Genomic DNA, 25,632 nt, shown 5'->3' with positions numbered 1-25,632 from the left:
ACCTACTCGCCTGTCTCAACCAAACATGGCAGTTTTCCTGTAAAGCAAATTATATGATGAGACTACTAACCCGAATTTGTGTATCGAACCCGACGACTGATGGAATGTCTCGTGGGAACTGTGAGACAAGAGGGGGTGGTGGTGTCGGATAAGTGAGAGGGGGTGGTGCGGCTGTAAGGACTCGACACGTGACAGTGACACGTGGTGGTTTGTGTCGTGGGTGAGGAATAATTTCCACCACACCCACCTTCACCTTCAACCTCCCCACTGACTCTCGACTGTGTAACTCTGTAATCCATTTCTAGTTCAATCGAACCTCTACAACTTGGACAGATTTCCATGATAATTTCTTCTTTCGTAACGTTTGAATAATTAGAAACGTTTCGAGAAGTAGCATCAACAATTTTTTCAAAAAACAAAAATTCCGAAAATTTATTTCTTAACAACTCTCACAAAACACTTCTTTTTTCCACTAAAATAATGTAATGTCACTTCTTATTTTGTCACTTTTTTCGATATCTCAGATTTTTATCATACTTTATTTTATCCAACGTGTCGTCCCAAGTGAGACCAAATGACAAGTGTGTGCTCGGACTGGATTGTAAGGTGGTATTTATATGATTTTTAGCAACGATGAGACAGAGAGATGAGACTGTGTTTGTACATACGTACGTAGTAAATGAAACTCTATGAAGTTTGACAATTGAACTTTGCCATGTAAATGTGTAGCGAGTCTGTTAGTGAATAGTGAACGATGACCACTTTATTATGACACTTGTAGTTGGAAAGTCAGAAGACGACTAATAACACAAAGCTGGTGAGAATCGTTTATAAATGAATGAGCCAATTTCCTAAAGCATGTTGCAGAGTGGTGAGTGTGGACTCATGGGTATGGGCTTTCTCACCTATGGATGGATGGATTATTGTATGTATATGATGATCCATGCTTTGCCCACTGCCCAGGTAGACCAGACCCACAAAAGAGTATCGCGTATGCATCATTGTATACACTTTTTTAGCCGCTTTTTACCCACCCAAATTGTATGTATTGCAATGATATGTCGTCTCTCCTCTTCTTCCGTGGTGGCTGGCTAAATAGCTCCTGAATCTCACTAACCATCCATCCATACCACATCCTAACCCGACCAATAATAATAATAAGAATAAGCTCCTTTTTAACCAGTGCATACATTACGTTTTACTATGTCAGAGCACATCGGGATTTCTCATGCTTTTTACATATGCCACTTGATTCTCCTCGACTCACTCCTCAGTTAAGACTGACTTAACCCTTCTCCTTCTTCTAAACGGTTATGACATCACCTCGAGTATGACTCCTATCCTGACTTCATGTATGCAACCGTACATCAATTTCATTCATAATTTTCTCCGTACTACGGCAATGACGTGCAAATCACTTTAAACAATGTGGTTCCCATAAAATTTGTAGTGGTGTTTTTAGATCTTTGTGTCTGTATGTGTGTGTGTTTATTTTATCGGGCAAAAACGCGGGGATGACCCATCCGACTTTTTTTTGGACTGATTTTTCCAATATTTATAGACGGATGAGACATTACATTACCGTTTTTTTAACAAGGGGATGACCCATCTCCGAGACTTTTTTTGTAGTGATTTTTCCAATATTTATAGACGGATGAGACATCGTTACCATTTTTTAGTCATGAAAAAGAGGAGGTGGTGGTGGTGGAGGTGGAAGAACTTTTATTTATAATTTCATCATAGTTTCTCGACTTTTCCAACCAATCCAGTTATTTAGTTAATTGGGTTGTTAGCAGGTCCGGTCAAAAAAGTGTGTGTATTTGTGTAGGTGTCAAGGTTGATGTTACACACACACGCCCTACTCAAGACCATGCTCGAGATGCTGATTATACCGGGGAGGAAAATAGCATGCCAATAAATGTCTCTGCCTGCTCCTGCCAATGACTTCCGTCTCTCCAAATAGTTAGGTCTCAATTAGTTCGGAAATTATGGTTCATCTCATTTTCAATCAGGGGCCCGGCCCACGCAGGCGGCCCCCACTTCCGCCCCGGTTGTACAGTGATCCGTGTAAGTAAGTAAAAATCATGGAAATAATAGAATTCTGCTCTCATTCCTTGATATCGCAAATTCCTAGCTCAACATTCATTAAGAAGTATTAAATTCATGCTCAGGTTTGGTTGGTGTGACGTTAGATAAATACATGAATACACCTGTGCTGCATGCTATTCTATGCTGTCACACAACAGAGGTGCGTCATATGCAACGAAACGACGACAAGGAATTCCTAAGGAGTTTCTTCGAAATCGTTTCGCGGATGTGCCAAAAATAGCCTTTGTCCTATGCCATGCTGATGCTCTGGCTTAAACACATTGTTGTACATAAAATGAACCAAGTTTACGAGTTAGTTACTTTACACTCTAAGAAATCGTCTAGCCGGTAGGAGTTCACGTTGGTTGAGTCATTCGTGTGGCTCTCAGGTATGCATTTCTGTCTCAACCTTTAATACTTTCAACGGCCATGCACTACAACACAACGACGAAAGTACAACATTATTATTACAATGTTGGTTGGATGCAATATTAATTTCATAGAGGCAAGGTTATATCATGGGGGATTTCCCCAACAGTTTGCACACACACAATCGCTCGTTCTTACTGCTTGCTCTTGATGAGTAGGGTACCACAATAGAAGGAAGAATGACATTTGTTATTAAGTAAGGCTAAAGCAAATCTCAAGTTTTTTGAGATGATGTGATGATGTTGATGTACCTAAAATTTACATTCGACAATTCAATCCCTGAATTTAGCCGACACAACAAAACGACATACCTGATGAGTACTTTTAGATTGGTTTTATCCACTCATTCATTGTCGCCTTTCGCCTTGGCCCGTGTCTCCTTATTCATTTCATTTTTACTCCGTGGGAATTTTGACAGGTAGAAAAAAAATTCCACACTAAAATGGTACTGCATAAAATCCACATTTTTATGGTGACACCATACATACCAATCGCGAGGTATTTTATTTACTATTTTCGTCAAAAATACCAACCAACGACCTAAACCAACCGTCGTATTGGCGGAGAGGATATGAATCATACCAGAAGAAGAATGATGTAACTGCAATCTTCATTACAAAGATCATCTACATAAAACATTATACTTGACGTGCTAACAAGGCGGCGGTGATGATGACTGCAAAAATCAAACTCATTCCCTTATTAGTCCAGTCCACCTTGTGCAGAAATCAAAAGTTGCATGCACAGCAGCACACCTTCAACCTAAATACACATTTATCAGTCCGATTTATCCGTTAAGAGAAGTAACGTAAAGTAAGGTCCCTGCCCAATAATGTAATAAGTAAATTACAGGTCAATTACAGCAGTAGTTACCGATAACAAAAAATACAAGCAAACCAAGGAATGAACGCCCTTTAGTTGGGTCAGCTCATCCTGGAGAAATAACTTTATGTTCCAGTGTGAACCATGATGACATACGAGTTAAGATGATGATGCTATGTACAGTGATCCTGGTCCCTGACCTCCAAATTGTTAGGCCGTGCATGCTTTTGGTACATAATTACCTTCAATCAACGCACGTTGGCATAATTGCTGTATAATACATGCATATGTACTACTACCCAAAGACCAGACTCACAATATGCAAGTGAACACCCACGGCACGCAATTACTAGTTCAGAGCAAAGGAAGAATTAGTGTGTACGTAAAAGAACACAAATTCATCACAGTCTTAAGATGAACATCCGTATTTAGGTTGGCCTGGCCGGTGGGATATCCCAAGTCATACATAATTAATCCTAATCTTGAGGCATGCATACGTTTATTCGAGAGTAATGGGTTATTACTCACCACCAAACCACTTCGATTCACCTTTGCCTACATATTATTCGTATGCCCATGTGCACACTACACACGCTGTCAAAGAATTTCCATACATTTCTATCCACCGTGTTGCAAGTGAGACGAAAGTTGCACGATACAATAACAAAACGCTAGCCAATTTTTTACGTTACGTTACGTTTTTCTTTCTCACGTGGTTTGGTCTAGTCTCGTTGAACTATATTCGATTTGTCATGAGCGATCATGAACTTGCACAATATTTGCAAACTCATCCATAGTTCATGAACGTTGAGGAGGGAGCTTAATTCACTAAATAAATCTGTAAATCTATGTATTGTTCTATTCAGAGCGATAAAAATATGTGCTTTAGAAGTCAAATGCATATATACATTTTTATGATGGATTCGTGTCAAATTTTGCACACTCACTCATTCCACCACCACCACCACCGCATCATCATCATCATCATGATCCACCTCAACATAAATACATGCAGATACACATTTCCAGGTAAACTTCAGCCACTCAGATTGATGCATGCATACATAATCACTGTGCAAGGACTCCAGTAAAAAAAACCGGGTGATTCACATCACATAACCGTTTCAGCCAAGCGGACTCCTTCATACCATCGACCTTTCCCAATCCAGTTCATATCGTGTGGCGAGGATGATTCCTCTTTTTTAAAAACATGGCGAATGAATCATCAAAAATTGGCACAGACAGATACACAGACACAAAAGCTGCGGGCAGGCTTTGTCACCCTTTTTGTGTTACGTTAAAAAAAATTGTGTGTCGGTTGTATTTAGGAGTGAAAGAAAAGGCCTTGTAAAAAATGAATCTGTGCAAAATCAATCCCTGGAATTTCGTAAAGTTTATTACTTATGATTCATCCACCTGACTGGCAAAAGATGAATGAACGGAAAAAAACGAAACCACCAGAAAAAAATACATTTGTGCCAAGACCACATCCAGAGTACTACGAATAATAAAGGAATAAATGAATGAATGGATTGCAGAAACAATAAATTCAAGTTCAAGACTTAATGTGCATCAGAGTCAGTAGTGGGAACAAGTAATAGATAAGTAAGTACAATACATACGTAACAGTTCAGTTTAGTGCAACTATGCACACACACAAAGTCAAACACGACCACCATACCACCACCACACACACAAAGATTCATTCATGTAGATCTCACTTTGTCATCAGTCTCATATCATAATAATAATAACAATACATGCATAAATCTCATCTCATCTCACTCACCAGCAGCAGCAGTAGCATAACAGCAACAGATTACAACAGCTTAAAGAACAATATAACAGTTAACTGATCGAGTTAACTCGTCCTCACACACATACAAACTCTGCTAGTCATCCATTCATGTACAGTGACCGCGGAATAAGCCGTGGGGGACGTTAACATTGTAGGATAGGGGGGAAGAGCCGGGTTTATATAAGATGGGCAGACGATGCCGACATCGAACAACCGTGGGGACATTGTCCTTCCGCGGCCACTGCATTCATTTAGCAAATTGAAGACCTTGTTGAGGACATATGCAACATAATAATACTGCATTTCACCCACCCACTGGCAGGACAAAAAAGTAGAGTTCTTCAGAATACGGATGAGTGAGACAGGGATAATTCAGCCATGCAGTTCTTGCTAGATAGAGAATTGACCAGGGGAAAAAAAGACACGCAAAAAATAGGCATATTGCGAAGAACAGCTATAAACACACAGGATCTAGAGAGATAGATAGCGTTCTCGTTTTGATGACGAAAGCAGATCATCAAATTCTCTGAAACATTTACTACGTTAGCAAAATCGAGCAGCTCGGCGGCATTCTTCATTATTCGCACGCCACATATTTGCATTGACTGCTCTGCTCTGCTCTGCAATACTCACAACTTAATCAAATCCTACTGCCAACTAATAATCTTTCTCATAACTCGTTGGACATAATTGTCTTCTAAAGAATTGCTAATGAACATGAATGGATGGATGATGGGAATCCCTCATAAAATGCGGTACATACATACAATCTCTAAATTGCAATCTTAACAGGATTTGAGTCTACCTCAATTTCCCTTTCGTTCCATAAATCGTCATGTGCACGACGACAGGTACAAATTTATTCAGATCATTACACTTTATAATGTGCACTTGTACGTATTGGATCAAAATTACGTGTTTAGATACGTCAAATAGCGGTATTTTTAGAAGCATTTTTATTCGAAATCGTAATCACACGACCTTCCATCAAAGGCGTGCCAATATTTTGCACACAAATTTTTTTTTCGCGTCATTCACGTGTGTGCGAACAGCCAGCTCATCATACATACATATAAACAATAAGATTTTCGCGTAAAGTTCAAAAAGTGCATGATTCATCGCAACAAAATATGCATACGGGATACGTACATTCATGTGTATACATTAGTGAGTGATGATAATATGACGGGGACGCCAGCCAGCCAAAAGTGTAGCATAAATAATAATAGTTTGCGAGTGCATGTGCATGGTTAACATAAGTAATGTAATGCAAATGTGGTTGAAGTACGTATACAATTCTGCGTGTGGGAACGAAATACTGCGAAACAGGATTAACAGAAAGGCAGCAGCAGCAGAATGTGTGGATGAATGGTTTGGCACAGTTTGGGAAACGTTATAGGCGAAACTGAAAATGGCACGCGCTTACTATCCATTGATTCATTCATTCACAAAATGCGAATTTGGCTAGGCCACCACTATACACAGGATGGTTACTTGTGCGAAATTATGGAGTGCAAGTTATGTCTGAGGGGAGAAGGTGTCAGCGGTTAACCGCAGATTTGGATAGGACCAATTGTTAAGTTATAATTTGTTCAGTGGTTAAAATAAGCAGACTTGTATTTTCGTATTTTTCTTAATGTGCAAATTTGACGCGTATGCAAATGTGTGTATGCAAATTTTAAAATGCTTGTTAAATCTTGGAATTTTTCAAAATTCAGAAACAGGCTAAAAAATAAGAAAAATTTGAAAAAGAAATTTCAATAACGTATACTTCTATTCTCCATTTTTCGAAATCATGCCAAAATTCGTAAAGTTACCGCCTTTTAAACCCCCATGGTTTCTAATAATTTTGCAAATTCCACCAAGCCATCAAAGTCGCGAATTTAAAAAATGCAAAATCTGCTTATTTTTGTCATTACAAAAAATTGCAATTGGTCCGCAATCGTAATCCGCAATTAACCGCTCACACCTTCACATCACGCCATGAGTCGTCTGTCTGCCTGTATATATTATGCATGAGTAAGAAGACAGGTTACTCTGAAGGGGGAACCATGACCTTTCCCTCCGTGCCATGCCGTACACACACATAACAAGATCCTTGCCTGCCTGCATGCCTGCCTAATGTGGAGGCGGTCGATGATGATGACTGTGTGCGAAATAGTCGATGACGATGAATAATGGCATCGAGGAATCGATAACTTGAAGACCAAGTCCCACGCACACCTTTAATAAATAATCCGTAAAGTATACGAACGAACTAACGGCGGCGCCAAGCTCATTTCTTTCATCATTCCTTAATCTACATTTCCTGGCAAAAGAAATGATGCAAACTAGTCAGAGGAAGAAGAGATGAGATGACCAAACGTATCCATGTGCAACTTAAATCACGACCACGACTCTCCTAATGTGAGACCTTTTACGGAAAAAAATGCAAAGATGACTAGCACATGGATCATTCCAGTGACTCTGTAGCTTTCCTCTCCGTCTAGACGCCGAGTGGTCCACGTCCACTAGCCGCCAGTGGCCGCGGAAGCCGTGGGGTCATCTGGAGACATTAACACGGTAGGATGGGGGAGGCAGGGGTTTATATAAAATGGGGATATGATGAGGACATTGTCGCTCTGTCGCCACGCTTCCGCCGCCACTGCTGGCCGCATGCACTACTTAATTTGTAAGTCTCCCCATTTACATACATACACGCTCATCATTATGGGACATCTACCTCAAAATCAATCAGAAGTAAAATTCCATTCCATTCCACACAACCATCACCGGTTCGGTTCGTTGACTGCCGCATAATTCAAGGTTTAAAGGTCGTCGTCGTCTTCCAAGTCGTCGGTATTCTGTTTGCCCTAAATTAGTACATAGACACACGGAAAACGCATACGTCAAAGCCCATGCACAGAGGAACTTGATATTGACCTCTTAACGTACAAACGAACGTCCGGCCACGAGGAATTCTATCCATTCAGCAGTATTATTAAGTCACCTTTACCTTTATTTTACCTCGCCTACCACCACCACCACCACTTGAGATGAATGAACAGAACGCCAAAAAGGAAGTGTATTACAAGTAATGAGAACGATTCGTCTTTGTAAATGCATATGCATACGTAAATGAATGAATCTCAATATGCACGTGCATGCATGCCATTACCGGCTCCCAGCCAAGCCACCACCAAATCAAGTCATTCTAACGTGTCGTGTGTGGTTTGGTTAATGTTAACAAAACAGCTACTTTCTTACCCCTCATATCTACCTGCCAACAATGCGTTAAGAATGTAGAAATATGTCGAAAATGATGACAACGACCAAGGAAAACGTATGCATGCAGACAGAAAGAGTGACAAATTGCTTAAAGTTTTAAGATTCACTAATTGCACCGGCGACCAGCATGGCACCAGTGCTTACATACGTACATAGATCACGGTACATGTGCCCAATTTGCATAAAATATCAAATTTGCATAATACAATTTATATCCGTAATTAGTTACAGGTATTCAATAACTGATTCTGTTTCATGTTTTACCCATGATGACTCAACCAGAAATCGGATAACATAACCTAACACAGAGATATTATAGACGGAGATGAAAAGGTGAGAAAATATGTATGACGAAAGGTTATGAACATTCCAAGTTGAACTTATTTTTACCTTCTAAACCCAAAATATTCATTATTTTTAGGCATAATAATATCCACATTCTTGGAATGAATGAATCAAAGGGAGGAAGCGGGTACATATTTTCATAAAAATTCATGGAATGGAATAACAACACTCGAAACGAAAAGGCGAGATAATTAAAAATACGTATTTATCTAAAAACAGGTAAAAAAAACTCGGAGGAAAAAAGGTTTTCGTTTCGTTAATGTACATATGTGACAAACCGTCAAAATAAAATACCAACCTTCGTTTTCACTCATTTTTCATGTCATAAAAATATATATATTGGTTGATTATTGGTCTGGTCTTTGTCGTCACAAGAGAGAGAAAAAAATACCCAAAATAAATATCAAGAGTGTTAATAACAAACATTCCAGACCACAGTGGTGACCCACCCACCCACCAGACCAGACCAGGACCAAAATAGACCAGACCGCTTAATAACACTTAATTAAAAATTGTGAAAATGTCTCAGAACTTGAAAACGCCGTACTTAAATATTGAACATAAAACACGAATTAAACTGAAGACAACGATGATGATAAGATAAAGATCATAAATCTCTTTCCATGTGCACAATTCATTTCGCAGGATAACCCTTAAACTGAGGACGACAATATGATAAGGCAACGATGACGACATCATAATTATTTTTGCAGTACATATTTCATTTCGTAGGATAACCCTTAAACTGAAGGCAACTATAATGATAACACAACGATGACGACTTCCTGAATCTTTTTCCATGTGCACATTTCATTTCGCAGGATAACCCTTAAACTGAGGATAACAATAATGATAAGACACCCTTGATGATGCGACAACAATGACGACATCATGAATCTCTTCCCACATACACATTCCATTTCGCAAGATAACAACTTAACTAAAAACAAAATAAATAATAACAAAATCAAAGTTTACATTACCATGAAATGCAGACCACTTTAACATGGACGATGGTGTGTGTTAAACAAACTCACAACTTTTCTCAATAATGATGATGATTCTTCTTCTTATACTTCTTCCTCGCGTCCGGAAGTTGTCCTTGTTCTTCTTCTTTCTTAACTATAATTAATATCGTGCTACGCCACACGAGTACAAAATCCTTCACACAAACAATTTTGAATTGGAGGCAACTTCTCCAAAATGTCCCCAACATTCAGAAGACTATTCAAAAAACAAAAACTGGACGCAATACAATTTTCTTTTAGGGATGGAGGGTGGACACGCGAATAAATTTTAATTGGGGTGTTAATTTTACTTGGGAATTTAATAAACTTGGAATTTGTCCACCTCCACTTGAAATTGACGGCAAATAAATGAATGAAGGACCAGCTGCAACTTTTTTTTGCGACCGTGTCCAGGGAGACAATCTTTCGGAAATATAAAAATCCAGAATCCAATCCACGCTATGAATTTGATGGGTTGGGTTGGTTTTTTAATTATTTTAATTATTTTAATTGCAATTAAGACTTGACAATTGATGGAAAATGGGGAGAAGAAGAGGTCATCGTCATCTTTGAAAAGCATGGGCAGGGAAACGTCCCGAGTTGGGTTTTTTCAAGTCAGGACGGGATTCGACCTGGTTGAACTCAACATGAAAATACATACCCGGAGCAAAATCTACCTGTCTGTCTACCTGTTAATTAGGGAAGCAACAAAGGTGGTCCCTTTTTTCCACCAACCGCTGATTGATTGAAGGGTTTCTTTCTCAAGCATCGTCAGCATCGAGGCCATGCAGTGTCAAAGGTTAATTTTAACAAAAGTGCGAGAAAAAAACGTTTCCATTCATTTCAAAGGGGTTTCTTTTTTTGAATTTAATTAAATATGTAATGTTTATTTATATCATGACATGATCTAATTGACATTGTTATGTAATGATAATATGCAAATTGTTGTGTTTTCATATTTATGCAAATGACAACAAGTGCGAGGTGGAACGAGACCGGCCGGCGTAATTCCGCGCTAATCTTCTCTCGTTAACTTTCCGTTTCTACGTGGTGGTGGTGGTTTTTGCATCGTGTGCAAAAAGTATTGCAAAAATATTGATTCGGTAAATATCGGGAGGGACACGTAAGTATTAAGTAAATAAACCACTTGACTTAATTTCTCAAGTATAGTTTAAAGTTTAATAAAAGTATTGCTTTGTTTTTCAGTTGCAGCTGTTAATTAATTAAATTGTAGTAGTTTATAATATTATTTGTGTAGTATTACTAGTATTTTGTTTCGACAGTTTTTGTGCTTATCGTTAAGATGGGGTTTTTAAAAGGGGTTCCTCCCTGCATTTCGCCTGATCTTTTAGTCGCCCTGGCTAAGATGGGTCATGGGGACGAGATTGGTATGTTGTTTTTTGTTATTTTTTAAGTGTTGTTTAAATGTTAAATATTAGTTGTATCATGGTTTATAATGTGAATTGATAAGTAGGACTACTTTTTTTAAATGTGCACTGTTTTTAAAAATTTCGGAAATGTGGTTGCTACTAAATGATGTAAATGTAATTTAAATACCCCCCCAACCCAATTTTCAAAAACAGTCCATATTTAAAAAGAACAACAGACAGTAGTTAAGTTTACTCATCCACTTGACAACTATAATAATAATAGTCAAATGGATGATTTATTAAGTTCCATGATATACATAATTTGCAATCACGCTTGTTTAGATAATAACAGTAATAATATTGCAATGTAATGCTCTATTATTTTATCTCTTCATCTAATGTGCCCTGTTTGCTGTACACATTGAGTCATCAAATAGATTAATGTTCAGTTATTTATTTAATTTCGATTCATGTGGCCGAGCCCTTTACAAAAAATGTATGCAAAATTCATCATGAACTGTGATTCATGAATAATAAATGAAGTTAAATATTATAACAATCCTAATTAATTATTTGTTAATTGGGTCCTCTAAATTATCGGCATTATTATTTGCAAAAAAAGATAAACCAAACTAAATTCAATTAATTCCTGCCTGTCCGATTTCACATACATAAGTCCGGATGAGTCAGTAAATAAATGCAATGCCCGAGATGAGTGAGTCAGTTAAACTTTAGCCATTTAAAATTACGTGAATTATTGACCACAATTTAATTAATCATCATCATCATCCAATCAATTCATCTCAACCACAATGCGTTTGTCCATCAATCAACGCATCTTCCCTTCCTCCAGTTCCGGAAGATAATTCTTTCACAATACCTACTTTTTTTTTACTTGCTTTGTCCTATTCATTTAATTCAAATAATGAAATTAATTGGCTTCACGGAACAAGATCCATCCGCAATCTTTCCCACATTTAATTGCATGTCTAAATAACTCCTGCTAAACACTTTATGCAATCATAATTCCTATTCTACTACTTAATGTTGACATAACGAATGACGACGACAACGACGACGACAACTTAAAACCAAACAGTTTTTGCATACACGCAGTGGCCGCGGAAGCTTGAGGGGACAATGTCGGCATCATCTTATATAAACCCGTCCCTCCCCTATCATACAATGTTAATGTTCCCAGATGTCCCCACGGCTTCCGCGGCCACTGAATGCCTCATGAACTTGTTGAAGCAATACGCATTTAGTTTATGGACATTTATGTATCATCATCTTTTAACATTGTTTCATCATCATCATCATTTATTACCTACACCGATGCCATTGTCCATAACATTATGTAGGTAAACAATTAACATATTGTGTATTTTGGATCCGTTGCTTCCTCATAATTCGGTCTGTCGTCAATTACCGGGTAAAATACATACTAAACAATCTCAAATCGTCAATGATCTCAAAATCTGTAGGGAGGAAATGACATGGTATTTTTCACTTCGTTTTATGACTACGTGTTGAGCTGATGGCCGTTAATTTTTCTAAATATGACTTGGTTTACTTGTTGGCACCTCTTTCTTCTTAATGGTGGCGCTAATTGGTATTTTCAGCGGTTGGTAAAAAAAAAATTAAACGAATTGATAACTAGAAGGGTAGAATTTTCGTCGCGTTAGGAGGTTATTGATACATTTATTGTTGTCATTTTTCTTTTTTTTAATCCTGTCAAACCGAACCCTACGGAATAATAATCCTTCATAATCTCGCTTTTTTAAGATTGCCCGATGGGTGGTGGTTGATGGTGATACCTTTTATTTAACTCCAGAAACTTATTTTTCAAGGGATTAACTAAGTCCAAAGTCAAGTATTTATTTTCAAAAAACATTAAAATCATAAAGACCACATCAATAAAACTTTGGCATAAGGAGGGGGTAAAAATTTGTAGCAATTTTACCCGCATCAAAAAAGGTGTCAAAAATTTTGACAAAATTACTTATTAAATGCAATTTTGTGTTGACTTTTCCAACCAAAAATAGAGAGACGACATTGTCCTTTTGACAGGTTGTTGTGCTTCCTAATTGAATAAGTCATTGATTTATGATACGTGTGAACCTTAATTGTTAGGGTAAACATTATTATTTCGAAAATAATAAAATGCCCCTGAAGGTTGGAAACCCGGCATGCATGCATTATTATTATGACGCTGGTCACTGGTAGAGTCTCTACCGTAGAGAGTTGATGGATTTACTTGGAAAGTACTCTCCTCATAAATATACACATGTTGTCATCTATTTAATGGACTGGACTGCGGACATGGAGGATAAGTAATTCCCCATTATCTCATCACCTTGTTACATATTCCTGCTTGAGAAGAAGATGATGTAGATGTACATACATCAAATCTTATCTAACGTGTGTACATAGTTAGGAGGTGAAGGTGTCAGTGGCTAAGCTCAGATTTGGACGGGACTAATCTTAAATTCTTAATTTGTTTAGTGTCAGAAATAAGCAGACGTGTACATATTTTTTCATTTTTTGAAATGTGCGAATTTGACTGTGTGGGGGAATTTTTAAAATTATTTGCAGTCCAAATCATTGGTTTTCAAAAGGCTGGAACTTTTAGAATTCTGGCAAATCGAAAACATGTACATAAATATGTTCATAATCTTTTAGAACTTTAGCACGATTTCAAAAAGTTGAAAAACATGTATGTTCAGAATTATGTTATTGAATTTTCGAGAATGCTTTTTAATAATTTTTTGGTTTTATGAATTTTATGCCTTTTTCTGCATTTTAAAAAATCCTAAGATTCATCAAAAATTTTAAATTTTAAATTTTCATACATACATTTTCATACATTGTCAAATTCGCGCATTAAGAAAACTGTAAAAATATGGCCTCCCTATTTTTGGCATTCACAAATTAAAATTCGCCCACTCGAAATCTGCGGTTAGCAACTGACACATTCGCATTATTAGCTAAGCAGCCTGTCGTGGTGCAAACTTCTTCACCAATGCGCTAAAACTCTTCCCAGATAACAATATTGGAATAGTAATTATACATTTCAGAATTGCACTGCTTATCCCAAACGCGCACGGAATGATGTGATCTCGACCAAGTTGATAAGTGGGGTTCCCAGAAATTGTCCTGTTTTGGAGGTGTTGGCCCATTCCAGAGGTTCGGATTGGCAGCTATTTCCACACGATGAATCAGATTCATCACTTTCATACGACAATCCTGTTCAAACAATGATGCGATGCGGTCGTATGTATGGTGTGCTAATTAATATTGCTATGATAATGTGGGCAAATATTATGCTAAATGATACTCGCCACCGGTACTTTCCTTTTCTTTTTGCAACCTTCTTTTCCTCCGGTTTATCCGCAAAAATGCTAATTCAAATCCCCATTAAGCATCAAATTTAGGAGGCCACAAATCATGCCAAAAGTTAAAACGCGACATCAACTATCTCTTTGACAGATGTCCTCTGATTGCAAAAATTGCAAATCCCAGTGCAACAACACTTGCAAAAACAGTGGATAGATAATTGCACCCGATTACATCACCAACCTGGTTGGTGGAATGATTGGGAGCAATGATTCCAGCAGATAAGCTAATTATTTCACGGGCGGGTGTGATGATTACGTAAAAAAAAGTATGTACTTAAGCACTCGCAATTTTTCTCTGGCTCGACAAGATAAAAATAATCTTGAGGTGATCCAATCCATCCATGTGCGTATTATTACACTCATTTTTTTGCACGGATCTCCTCCTACTTTGCATATCATTACTAATCAATGACGGATGAAGAAGAAGCCAACATGGACTTGATTATCAAATCCGTGCCGATGTTTTAAATGGGAATGTTGGTAAACAAATTCAGTCCGTCGAAAGTGATGTGACTGGTAGGGTACATATTTACATACGCACGTCAATCTATGTAACGTGATATCTGCGCTTACGCCATATCCTAAGCAAAACGTTGTTCGATAATCCAGTAGTTTTACCTACCAAATATCCTGTTGTAAAATTGTCCTTAACCGAAAAATCTCGATAAGTCAGTTTTATCATCATCTCGTTGGTGGAATGCGGATTGTACTCATCATCATCCGATTTATTGGTGCGTTGCATTCAAAATTCGTGTAATTAAAGCCAGGCATGCATGCTTATAAATATTTATCAGGAATCGGTCAATTCCGCGAATTTTGTTGTCATTGTGTCTGCATTCGATTAAGTATTATTTAAGCCTGGGTATATAATTAATGGTGCGATGCGATGGTATTGAATAGTGCAGCCGATGACGTAAATATCGGACGGGTCTGCATTGTTATTTTGTTGTACAGATGAGATTTTTTCATGGAATTGAACTGTACATACATATCCTCCTCATTCATGGAGGAGGATGATAACCTCCGCTCACTTATCTGTGGTCACGACGAATAACGACGATACCCCCGAATTCCAATGGGTGAATGGGACGATATCGTGTTTACCTACTTATCAAGTTTTTATTTTACACATGTACCAACACATGTCGTCCTCCTCCTCCGCAGCAACCCTGATTACCCGAAACTTATCTGGTTAACGATTCAGTTAATAATAGTCGATAAGTGCAAGGTGTGACGTAGGTTGCATTTTTGCTACACCTGTCGGGACCATTTTTCTGCTAAAAATATGAATTTGCATACGTATTTATGTAGGTTTTTCCACCTTTGACTTATTGGCAATGTCATACCGGTGACATTTTTCCATTCACAAAAATACAGTTAAGTCCAGTGAAATATGTAATCATTTGCATATTTACTTAATTGTAAATGACGAATGACTTGTAATTGACTATTGACTTGCAAAAATAATCTGCTGGGTCAGTGTGCAAGTCTGGAAAAAAATGGTGGGCAGGAGAGGACGATGATGATGACCAATTCTCATGTTTAATGAAGATTGACACTTAATGGTTGGTATATAAATTGGAATTCGGGTTATCAAGAGGCTTATGAAATGATGCTTCTTATTTTTTTAGCCTAAGTAAAGTTTGTTTGGTCGGGTTGGAAAATGTCGTCAATTATGAATGAGCATATGTCACTTGGTTGGGACGTCACCTCTGCTCAACGACACGCGGAGGATGTCTTAATGAGAGGATGATGATTCGACTTGGAGGTGTGAATTGATTGATCTTGAGACGAGTGTGGGCCTAACTACAGTGGCCGCGGAAGGAAGGGGACGGTGGGACATTGTCCCCCAAGAAATTCAACAAAATCTTGTTCATAAGCCTCTCCCCCTCAATGTTAATGTCCCCACATGTCCCCCCAACTTCCGCCGTCACTGGCCTACCATGCACTGCACGGGACTCGCCAAGTATTTTAAGCCTCGAATATCCTGTTGATCTCTGTTTGTCTACACAGCCGTAATAATTAATCGACAACATCGTCGTCATCATGATCTAACGAGGCATGAGTGATGGTCCACTTGATCTTTTTCTTGTTTTTTCCTCCTACACGCTTCACAGTTAACTAACTAACAGGCTGACTAATAATTTAGCAAATTCTCCAGGTTTCCGGTGAAACTGCGACAAATTCTTGAACAAACTTGTGAATAATTTGTGTTCTGAGTAAATGTCCTCAGGACAATTAGTATTTCCTTTTTGGTCAACCCTGTCGTCCGTCTCATGCAATTATTTACATGACAATGAAGTAGTGAGTAATTCGACTTATTGCCACTTAAGCCATGTGTTTATAGCTTTAGCTCTTTAATATTAGTCCATCCTCTCGAAACCTTTTTTTGCCTCTGAAATCATGACTTATTGAAAAAAATATGGTTCAATGCGTCAAAGGAAATGTGAATAATCAGGCCAAGTGTCTTTGTCGCCAAAAAGATTAATTATTTACGAGGATAAATAATGATGAAGGGTCAGTTACTGGAAATTGTGATAATCATGTCTCATCTTGACCATCCATCCTGCCGTTGGGTTTAGAAATGCTGGTAGTTTAGTTGGTGGAGAAGGTGAGGTGGCAGTGGCCGCGGAAGCCGTGGGGACATCTGGGGACATTAATATTGTAGGATAGGGGGAGGGACGGGTTTATATTAGATGGGGACATCGAACAACCGTGGGGACATTGTCCCTCTGTCCGCTTCCGCGGCCACTGTCTCCACGAGATACATAGATCGATGCCATGATAAAAAGCAGTAACTAATTGTCGTGCAAACTCATCTTCTTCTTTTTGAGGAGGAGGAAGTACAAGAAGTATCGACAATGATAATAGATAGCGATTCGAGCTGTCTTCCGTTTGCAGTGAGTTGGATTAAAAAATAAGTCCGGCATTGTAACCAAGTTTTCACCATCATTCTAATTCTCAGAAATGGAACATTCAAACACTAGATCCCAGTCATCCTTGGACAATAACTCATTTCATCCGAGGATCTCCTCACATGTGCTGCCTGGCGATTGACATGAATGCCTTACTAAAGAGACACCACACCATCTTCACTCACATCCTTGTGGTATTAACCTCAAGAATACACGAAAAAAAGTGAGGAGATACGAGAAACAATTTGTATTATTTCTGTTCTCATCCACCGTTTGCTGCAAATATTTCGTGCTAAATAATTCGCAAGGGTTTTGCAATATAAGTTTCCTGGAGTTTTTTTGTGAATTTTGACGTGAGAAACATAACCCAATGTGGATCAAAAAATTGTGAATATTTTTCATATCGTCTCATCCACCGTTTACTGCAATGCAAATATTTCGTGCCAAATAATTTGCAATAGTTTTGCAAATACAGTTTCCTGAAGTTTTTTTGTGGATTTTAGCGTGAGAAATGTAGAAATATGGGTCAGAAGATTTAATAATTATGTTTTTAGAAGAGTTTCCCAAGATTTTAAATCGTGTCTTAATTTCACATTTATTCCGAGACGTACACTACAATCTCAGGAATTTGCAGTGAAAGCAACCTTTTTTTACTGGTCTGATGATGATGATGCATGCTTTTGCTTAATAAGTCTAAACAAACCCAAAAATTCTGAAAGGTGTTTAATCTACATTTTCGCACGTACCTTAGTTCTTCTCGATCCTTGAAATCTACTCCAACCAAATGTGCTCCTTAAATTCCACTCCAAATTGCAACGTGCTCCTTGCTAACCTCTCGCTTTTATAGGCGACGACCTGTTTCATGCAAAAAAAGAGAACAATTTCGCACATATATTGCGCATAATAATAAAATGCATACGTATTATAAAAAATATGTAAATATGTACCTCCTACAAATTTCTATATGCACGACACACTCCCAAAAATTAGAATAATAGCCTCGTTTTAGTCTTTTTAGGACAGGAAAATTAAACAATTTCTCCTCAGCTGCACTTTGCACTTTTGCTATTTAACAGACAGTCCTCCCCGACCGACTGACTCATTTGGGTCGAAAAAGCAGCAAATTGAACATGTTCCAAATTCTAGGAGCCAGCCAACGGAATTTATTTCGCCAGCCGTGGGTGGGTTGTTGGCAAATATCCGGATCTCACAATAGCCGACAAACAAACAAACAAACAAGCTGAATAACTTTGTCCTTATTATTCGCACTGAACTGAACTGACATTGCTATTTTGTAAGAGAGGAAAAATGACTGGATGAAAGAATAAGGACGTTGACGGCACGCAAGGAAAGGAAGGAAAGTAGGCAGGCAGGCATACGTATTTATCGGGCGAAAGAAAGAAATCTGTCATTAAGAAATTGTCAGGTATGGTTTTGCAACGCATTTACTCTGATGATACAATCACTTAAGTATTGGATGGACGAAAATGGACGAGAAAGTCCATGGTTTACTTTTACCACACAACATGCACCATACCAATCAACAACTATTTATGTATATACGAGCAGGCAAGCCAGTAGTCCGGTTTGAAAAGTATGTGCAGAGTTTCAAAGCGTATGTACATACATGTGTAGTTCGGCTCAGTTGAATGTCGAATTATAGGTGCACACATATTCCTTTTCCGTGTTCTTCTGTCGTTTGCAGTGACCGTGGGGACATGTGGGGACATTAACATTGTAGGATGGGGGAGAGGGGGGGGGGTTATATGGGGAGATTGATGCGGACATCTCATCTGACAACGCCCGTGGGGACATTGTCCCTCTGTCCTTCCGCGGCCACTGGTCGTTTCGTTGGTCTTGTTGCATAAATAACAACCTGGCTGAAAACTGTAATAACGGTCTTGTCTCGCTAAAAGTTTAATTGACCATCGAGCGACCACGGCCACGGGAAAATCCTTTTGTTACAAACTTGCATTTACAACGGCAAGAATATATTTTAAAAAAGAACTCTCGGTCGGTCGGTTTGGGTTAGGTTTTGACCAAGGAAGACGATCGGTTAAAAAATCCTTGGCAATTTTGGTAAGTAAATTGGCAGGTTGGAAAAGAAGTTGAAACATTTGCGAAATTCGAGAATGGAATGTCGATTTTATGAGGGAGGGCTCCTCCCCATCTTGATATCCCTTAATTCTCACGTCATCCGAGACAAGACATGGGTTTTTTGAGAGGAAAAAGATGGCTCACTTTTAGGTTTTCTTGCATGCCAACATTTATAACTTTGCAATTTGCAACGGCAGGGTTACACGTATGCGTACGCATGCATGTCAACTGCAGGTGAGGTGGTGACACAGTTGATACAATCTTGGTTTGTCGGAGCCTTGCTCCATTTTTACATGTGTCAAAAATGACAGAGTTATATATGTCTTGTTTGCTTTAGGGGGTTGCATTAAGTTTTTTCGGGAAATATAAATTTGGCCGGATTTCGAGATATTTTAGGGCAAAATTTGGTTGAAAATGGGTCTTAAAATATTTGCGTGCCTATACATATAAAAGGGTGAAACCATTTTATGGGAAGATTTCGTCTGTCCGTCTGTCTGTCTGTCTGTAGGCACGATAAGTCTTGAACGAAGTAACTCATTTAAATTCTGTTTTCGGATATCGAAATCTACTTTTTGAAGTACGGACAATTTCTAAGATAAGCCTTGAAGTTCATAAGGTCACGGTGATGAGGTCAGCTATCAAAAATGTTAAATTTTTTGTTTGAACCGTTTTATTTATGGGGTGAGGATTTCAAAAATTGTCATCATTATGATAACCCCGTCCCCACGTAAACGGGGTCAAAGTTATAAAAGGTCGAATTATTAATTTCTAGCGTTTCAGACGTTAGTTCAGAAAACGTAACGATATCCCACTTGGTTTCACCCCATTGTTACATCCCTTTCACCCCGGTTTATTCCCTCATACAATCGAAATCTTACAGAGAAAGGAGGGCTGAAGCAGGACACGCCTCACCATTTGTTTAAACCAGCCAATCCTGTAATCCAGTTTGGTCTCAGAGACATGGGTGTACAGACGAACAAGTAACGTAAGAAAAATGTGGAGGATTGTTACCAAAATTAATTAGAGAATTGTCTTGTTAATCATCAACGGTCAGTTGCTTGAGGCAAAATTGGATTATTCTGATGGGGAAACAAGTCGCATTTCGTTGCTTGCGTTTAAAGTTTGAGTGCAATGCAGTTTCTGATTTGAATCCCATTGTTGACGGGAAAACAAAGTAACAGTTCTCATCATTATTACTATAACGTGTAAAGTGAAGAATGCAAGCAAGCCGTATTATTATTATTATTATTTATTTCCACCTTCTTGGGATCAAATTCTCAGAAATTTGTCATACACCACACATCAATCATTCGCAAAAACTTGTTACAACTCCTGTTATGCAACACCTCTCTTGTTGTCTGTGAATTGGGTGCCTCTCTCTCTTATCCAGTGGCCGCGGAAGCCGTGGGGACATGTGGGGACATTAATATTGTAGGATAGATAGGGGAGGGACGGGTTTATAAATATATAAGATGGGCAGATGGTGGGGCATTAAATGTCATTGTCCCTCTGTCCCCCCGTTTCCGCGGCCACTGCGCTCATCTGTCCACAACCCTTTTTTTGTACAATTTACATCCACAAATTTTTTTTATTCGTCAAATACTTGAATTTTGCACCTGATCGATCCTTTCATGAGAAAGTTCATGCAGATGATAAGAACTGTAAATAAATAATCGCAAAATCTGCACTCGGGAGATCATTTTCATCAAGGAGTTCATTATGCGGAAGGAAATTAGATTATGCTTCTTCAATCCTGGACTTTGAAAGTCGGCCCTTCTTTTCTGGGTGGGTGGATGATTATTCGATAATTTTATTGATTTTGAATCCTCTGATAAAGAAGAAAGGTGGAGTGGAGACCATCCCCGAGGATTTCTTGGAACTTCGTCTGAGAATTCATTCACTCTTTATGAATGCCAGTCCCATTTTCAGGCAACAATAACGCATACAAATAAGTAAATACCACTCCGTTCAGCGTTCACTTTTAACCCGTATCTAATACACATGTACATACATAACAAATAACAACTACTTCCACTTTTTACAACTTCCAACCGATATCTCCAGCTCGGTCAATTGTATTTACGATTTTGTAGCATTGTTGGGGTACATACGTACTTTTCCTCGAGTTTTGAGTGACATCCGCTCCGCAAATTCTTTGCGATCAAGATACAGCTTACAAATTATGTGGGGAGAGATGCTAATACGTATGTTTTGCTAGGAATAATTAGCCGAGTTGCTACTAAATTATGGACAAATTTCGAATTTTTTCGAAGGTTACAGTTTCGTCAATACATCATAAGCATGGATACATATGTGAAGGTGACCCCCATCCAATCCTATCCACCCACACAAATGACACAAAATTATTGTGCTTGCTTGTGTCCTTTACTCAAACTTGTTCAATAATTCAGGACAAGTGCAGGACAGAGTAGAAAAATACCGTGTTTTTCCGCAGAGAAAGCTTAAGTTTTTAGAGCTCATCCATTTGAAGTATGTACGTTCTCGATCGCGACATCAATTAACGGTACAACTTTTTTTGTGAGTATATTTTTTTCTATGTGAAATGCACCCTTTCCTTCCGTACAAATGAATTCGTTTATTGCCACAATATAATACTATCAATCTGCTTGTTTAGACTTGTTTGATGTATTATCATTTCATTATTATGGGGCATTATGGGATATGATCCTTTACCCTTTGCCAGCAGTAAAAAAAGCATGAAGATCACGTCATCATGACACAATTTGAAGTGTACTCCGTGGTTTTGAAGTCCCGTTCTTTTCATGTATTTATTATTATTATTATTGTACCCAAAGTTTCTGAGCACGAGGAGAGCTAGATTCGATAATTATTAGTTGAAAAGACGTGGAAAAATCAAGTCGAAACTTCCACTCGAGTTATAAAGTAGCCCATCATCATGATACATACATACATACATTGAGGTCTTTGAAATTTTTCACTGTTTTTTTGTTTTTTGTCCTTTTTTTACAGTAGAAAAGGTGTGCTGATGGTGGTGGTGGGTGAGACATGAAGTGATTCATAAATCGATGCAATGTTTCATTTCTGTCCGTTCAGAATCTGTCGTAAATTCTCGAAATTTAGAGGAAAAAAAACGGTGATTCAAGTATTTCTCGGCCTTTCCGATATTTTGTTTGATCAAGAAGAGGAGCGTTTCTTCGTTGCACTTTTAATGCTCTTTTCCTCCAATTTTATGACTTTTCCTACTTGAAAAGGTTGATTTTTTGCACTCATCTCACTCACCTGTGTCAGTGTGAAAGGGGTTAAATTGTACCGAACCTTTGCTGCCCTGTGGGGCGTTGCTTTGCTGCTGGAGAGAGAGTCGTGGGAGGCAAAAGTTCCAAGTGCTCAGGTGACAGGAAGCAGTGTTTTTGTCACCATTTGTCTTATCATCAGAGAGAAATGACCGACAATTAATTACTGCGGAGAATGTCGTCACTTGTTGAACGTCATCTTCCTCTCATCATCTTTTCGGCAATTTTGACAATAAGTCAAACACATAACGAAACTAACGGTGAATGGTGATCAAATAAACGCAATAATCTGGTAGTGAAGTGACACCGTTTTATTAGACACGTGTCAATTTAGATAGATTCATTTTCCGTGAAAAAAATACACTACGGATGGCACTTTCTTCGCCAAGGGACCCCTTTGAACCACAATAAAACAAAAAAATAAAAGGATTTATTCCACAAAAAAACGAGTTATCAATTTTCTCTTCTTTGGGCAATCAACCTGTCGATGTCGACCTGGTTTCTGGCATGTATTCGTTCCCAACAATTGATTGTTACGAACAATAACCTTCTCATTATTAAATAACCGTTACGTAGGTTTTTAGGTATTACCAGACTGGGTGGTTAACTTTAGTTTCCTGGTTGAGTTTTAGGTTTTCTTAAAGTTTGTTTTTATGAAATTTTAAACTCTTTGACAAATGTTTGTTTTTTATGAATTTTGGGAGACCTTTACCCCTAATTTCTCTTGTTGAATGGGTGGAGTTGCAAAATATTTTTTTTCTCCAGAGGGGTGAGAAATGTGTAGAGATTTCTGCTACCCTTTCAATCCGACTACGGCCTCTTTCTCGAACATACCTTAAATTTTTGTGTACTTGGTCACAGTGGCCGCGGAAGGACAGAGGGACAATGTCCCCCCGGTTGTTCGATGTCGGCATCATCTCCACATCTTACATAAACCCGGCCCTCCCCCCCGATCCTACAATTTTAACTTAATGTCCCCACCCCTTCCGCGGCGCCTGCTTGGTCATCATCATCTCGGTTGGTATGCGACAAGGCGGAGGGAGCGAGAAGGGAGGGAAAGAGTGTGCTTTCTTAACTGAATAGTTGCCTCAAATTGGACCGATTTACAGGATCCACTTGACCTCTCGCTGTGCGCCAACAAAGCAATCGAAAGTCCTATAATTTACCTAAGAGACCGGCAACGAAAGAGGAAATAGTTTTGTGAATGTGTTGTGTTCCTCTCTCTTTCGTCATATTTCACAAAAAAAAACACAACCACCGAAACAGAGATACTGATCTCACCAAAAACAATTATTTTACGCCTCTCGTCTCTCTCTGTGGATTTTCTCTTCTCGCGACGACACTTTTCATCTTTTCATCTCGAACGGTTTAATAAAAAATGAAAAACGTCTGGTAAACACGTCCATTAAGGTCTTGACCGACCGGGTTTTCACCAAAAGGCTACATATTTTCAGGGTTACGTTACATTACAAACAAATAAAGTTAATTTTTTTAGTGGTTGGTGGAAAACCCATGACGTGATCGTTTTATTAACGGCAACAAATATTTATGTATGTACATATGTCGTCATGCTCATAATTTTATGATGAAATTATGTATATAACGGGGACAAAATATGTAATGACGTAATTTCCTTTGGAAAGTCGGTAAAATTTTTACTGGGTTGCAAACATCCGAATTAATTGAGTCACCGAGGGACTCACCACGTCACCGTTTGTAACCTTCGTATGTAACTGAAGGTTTATGTATAAGCTTACAAACTTTTACGAACTTTTGCACACACATTTCAAGGAAATTTGGCGTACGAAATTTGCGAACTGCAATTTTATAGTTCGTAAACAATTCGACTGTTTTATATTTGAATTTTCAGTCGAAATTAAGGTTGCGAGACAATTTTTAGCAAATTTTTTGTTTACGAAAATGTTTCCAAAGTCAAGCCAGCGCGTATAAACTTATAAACCTAACGAAGTTTACAAACTTGACGTGAAGTCCATCCTCATTATTCTTTATTTTCCCTCAATTCCTACTAAATTTCCATATTTAAATTATATTTCCAGTCTTGGCCGACGCCCATTTTCCAGCCCATTCCATCGGGAAAAGTTCGGGGGCCACGGTCCTTCGCGCGGATGGGATTCCCGTCCCAATTCTGCTCTCGTCCATCATGCGCCTTATCAATTTGGACACTTATGTGACCCACCCGGTAAGAAAATAATACCAGAAAAAAAACTAGTCTCATCTCAAGTGTTGTACACTTAAAGTTTTTCATTCATCTTAATTACGTAACTGCCTGCGCTCTTGTTATGTTACATCACTTACTTTACTTAAATATGTGCACAGGCAACCGTGATGGCCGTGGCAGAGCAGGACAAAGGGTTAAAAGTTCCCATATGGGACACTTACTCGAAAATTTTGAAACAGCGGCACAACGGAGACGTAGGCATCGCCTATTTGGAACGGTTCGAGTTTTACGAGCGGGCCAAACGAGCAGTCGTCATTGTTCAGACGGGGTACGTACAATACGGCATTGATCAAATTCTAAATTTTACGGACATACATAGTCATTCACATTCAGTTCTTCTTCTTCTTCTTTCAGAGAAACTGCAAAATACGGCAATATAATTCTCACCAATGGACTCGTCACTCCGCAGCCAGAGATTCCGTTTTGGGAGAGTTGAACAACAACGGAATGAATAGATACACACTTTCCACATAAAATAAAATGCTGCTCTGCTGCAAATTACAAAAGTCACCCTTTACAAGACAATATTGTAAAAGAGTTTAGAAAAAAAAATAAATGGAAAGAATTTCCCAAACTGCAAACTTA

The 25,632-nt window shown here is 38.4% G+C and overlaps 2 protein-coding genes across 4 annotated transcripts in view; one reads left to right on the top strand and one right to left on the bottom strand.

The window, feature by feature from the left end:
- The window catches only part of LOC110856648, a 26,722-nt gene extending 8,180 nt beyond the window's left edge, over window positions 1–18,542 (bottom strand). The window contains exons 1-2 of one of the 2 annotated variants that reach the window (XM_022105139.2): window positions 18,387–18,542; window positions 18,186–18,294 (exon numbers count right to left, since the gene is read on the bottom strand). Coding sequence is in view for 1 of the 2 variants with exons in the window: in XM_022105136.2 (XP_021960828.1) it covers window positions 71–341 (271 nt within the window). In the remaining variant the exon portion in view is untranslated. Of the gene's footprint in view, window positions 1–70; window positions 814–18,185; window positions 18,295–18,386 lie in introns of those variants that run through there. The other variant, XM_022105136.2, reaches the window with a different exon arrangement.
- Window positions 10,734–25,632, top strand: LOC110856649 (fucose mutarotase). Of its 2 annotated transcripts, XM_022105141.2 has the most exons (5): window positions 10,734–10,879; window positions 10,963–11,144; window positions 24,866–25,008; window positions 25,146–25,315; window positions 25,402–25,632. In XM_022105141.2, the coding sequence occupies exons 2-5, from the start codon at window positions 11,060–11,062 to the stop codon at window positions 25,481–25,483; spliced, it is 480 nt and encodes a 159-aa protein (XP_021960833.1). In that variant the 5' UTR covers window positions 10,734–10,879; window positions 10,963–11,059; the 3' UTR covers window positions 25,484–25,632. The 2 variants fall into 2 exon arrangements, with proteins under 2 accessions (XP_021960833.1, XP_021960832.1); XM_022105140.2 differs by lacking the exon at window positions 10,734–10,879 and having other exon boundaries at window positions 10,899–11,144.

The sequence above is a fragment of the Folsomia candida genome, unplaced genomic scaffold, assembly GCF_002217175.1.
Source record: "Folsomia candida strain VU population unplaced genomic scaffold, ASM221717v1 Fcan01_Sc017, whole genome shotgun sequence".
NCBI lineage: Eukaryota > Metazoa > Arthropoda > Collembola > Entomobryomorpha > Isotomidae > Folsomia > Folsomia candida.
The sequence above is the reverse complement of the archived record's forward strand: the minus strand, read 5'-3'. Positions and strand labels throughout refer to the sequence as shown.

Bases quoted from the DNA above. Each gene is read 5' to 3' on its own strand.
- LOC110856649 (XM_022105141.2), top strand. From the start codon at position 11,060: ATGGGGTTTTTAAAAGGGGTTCCTCCCTGCATTTCGCCTGATCTTTTA. The intron at 11,145-24,865 runs GTATGTTGTTTT...TTATATTTCCAG, and splicing joins GGGTCATGGGGACGAGATTG to TCTTGGCCGACGCCCATTTT. The intron at 25,009-25,145 runs GTAAGAAAATAA...ATATGTGCACAG, and splicing joins ACACTTATGTGACCCACCCG to GCAACCGTGATGGCCGTGGC.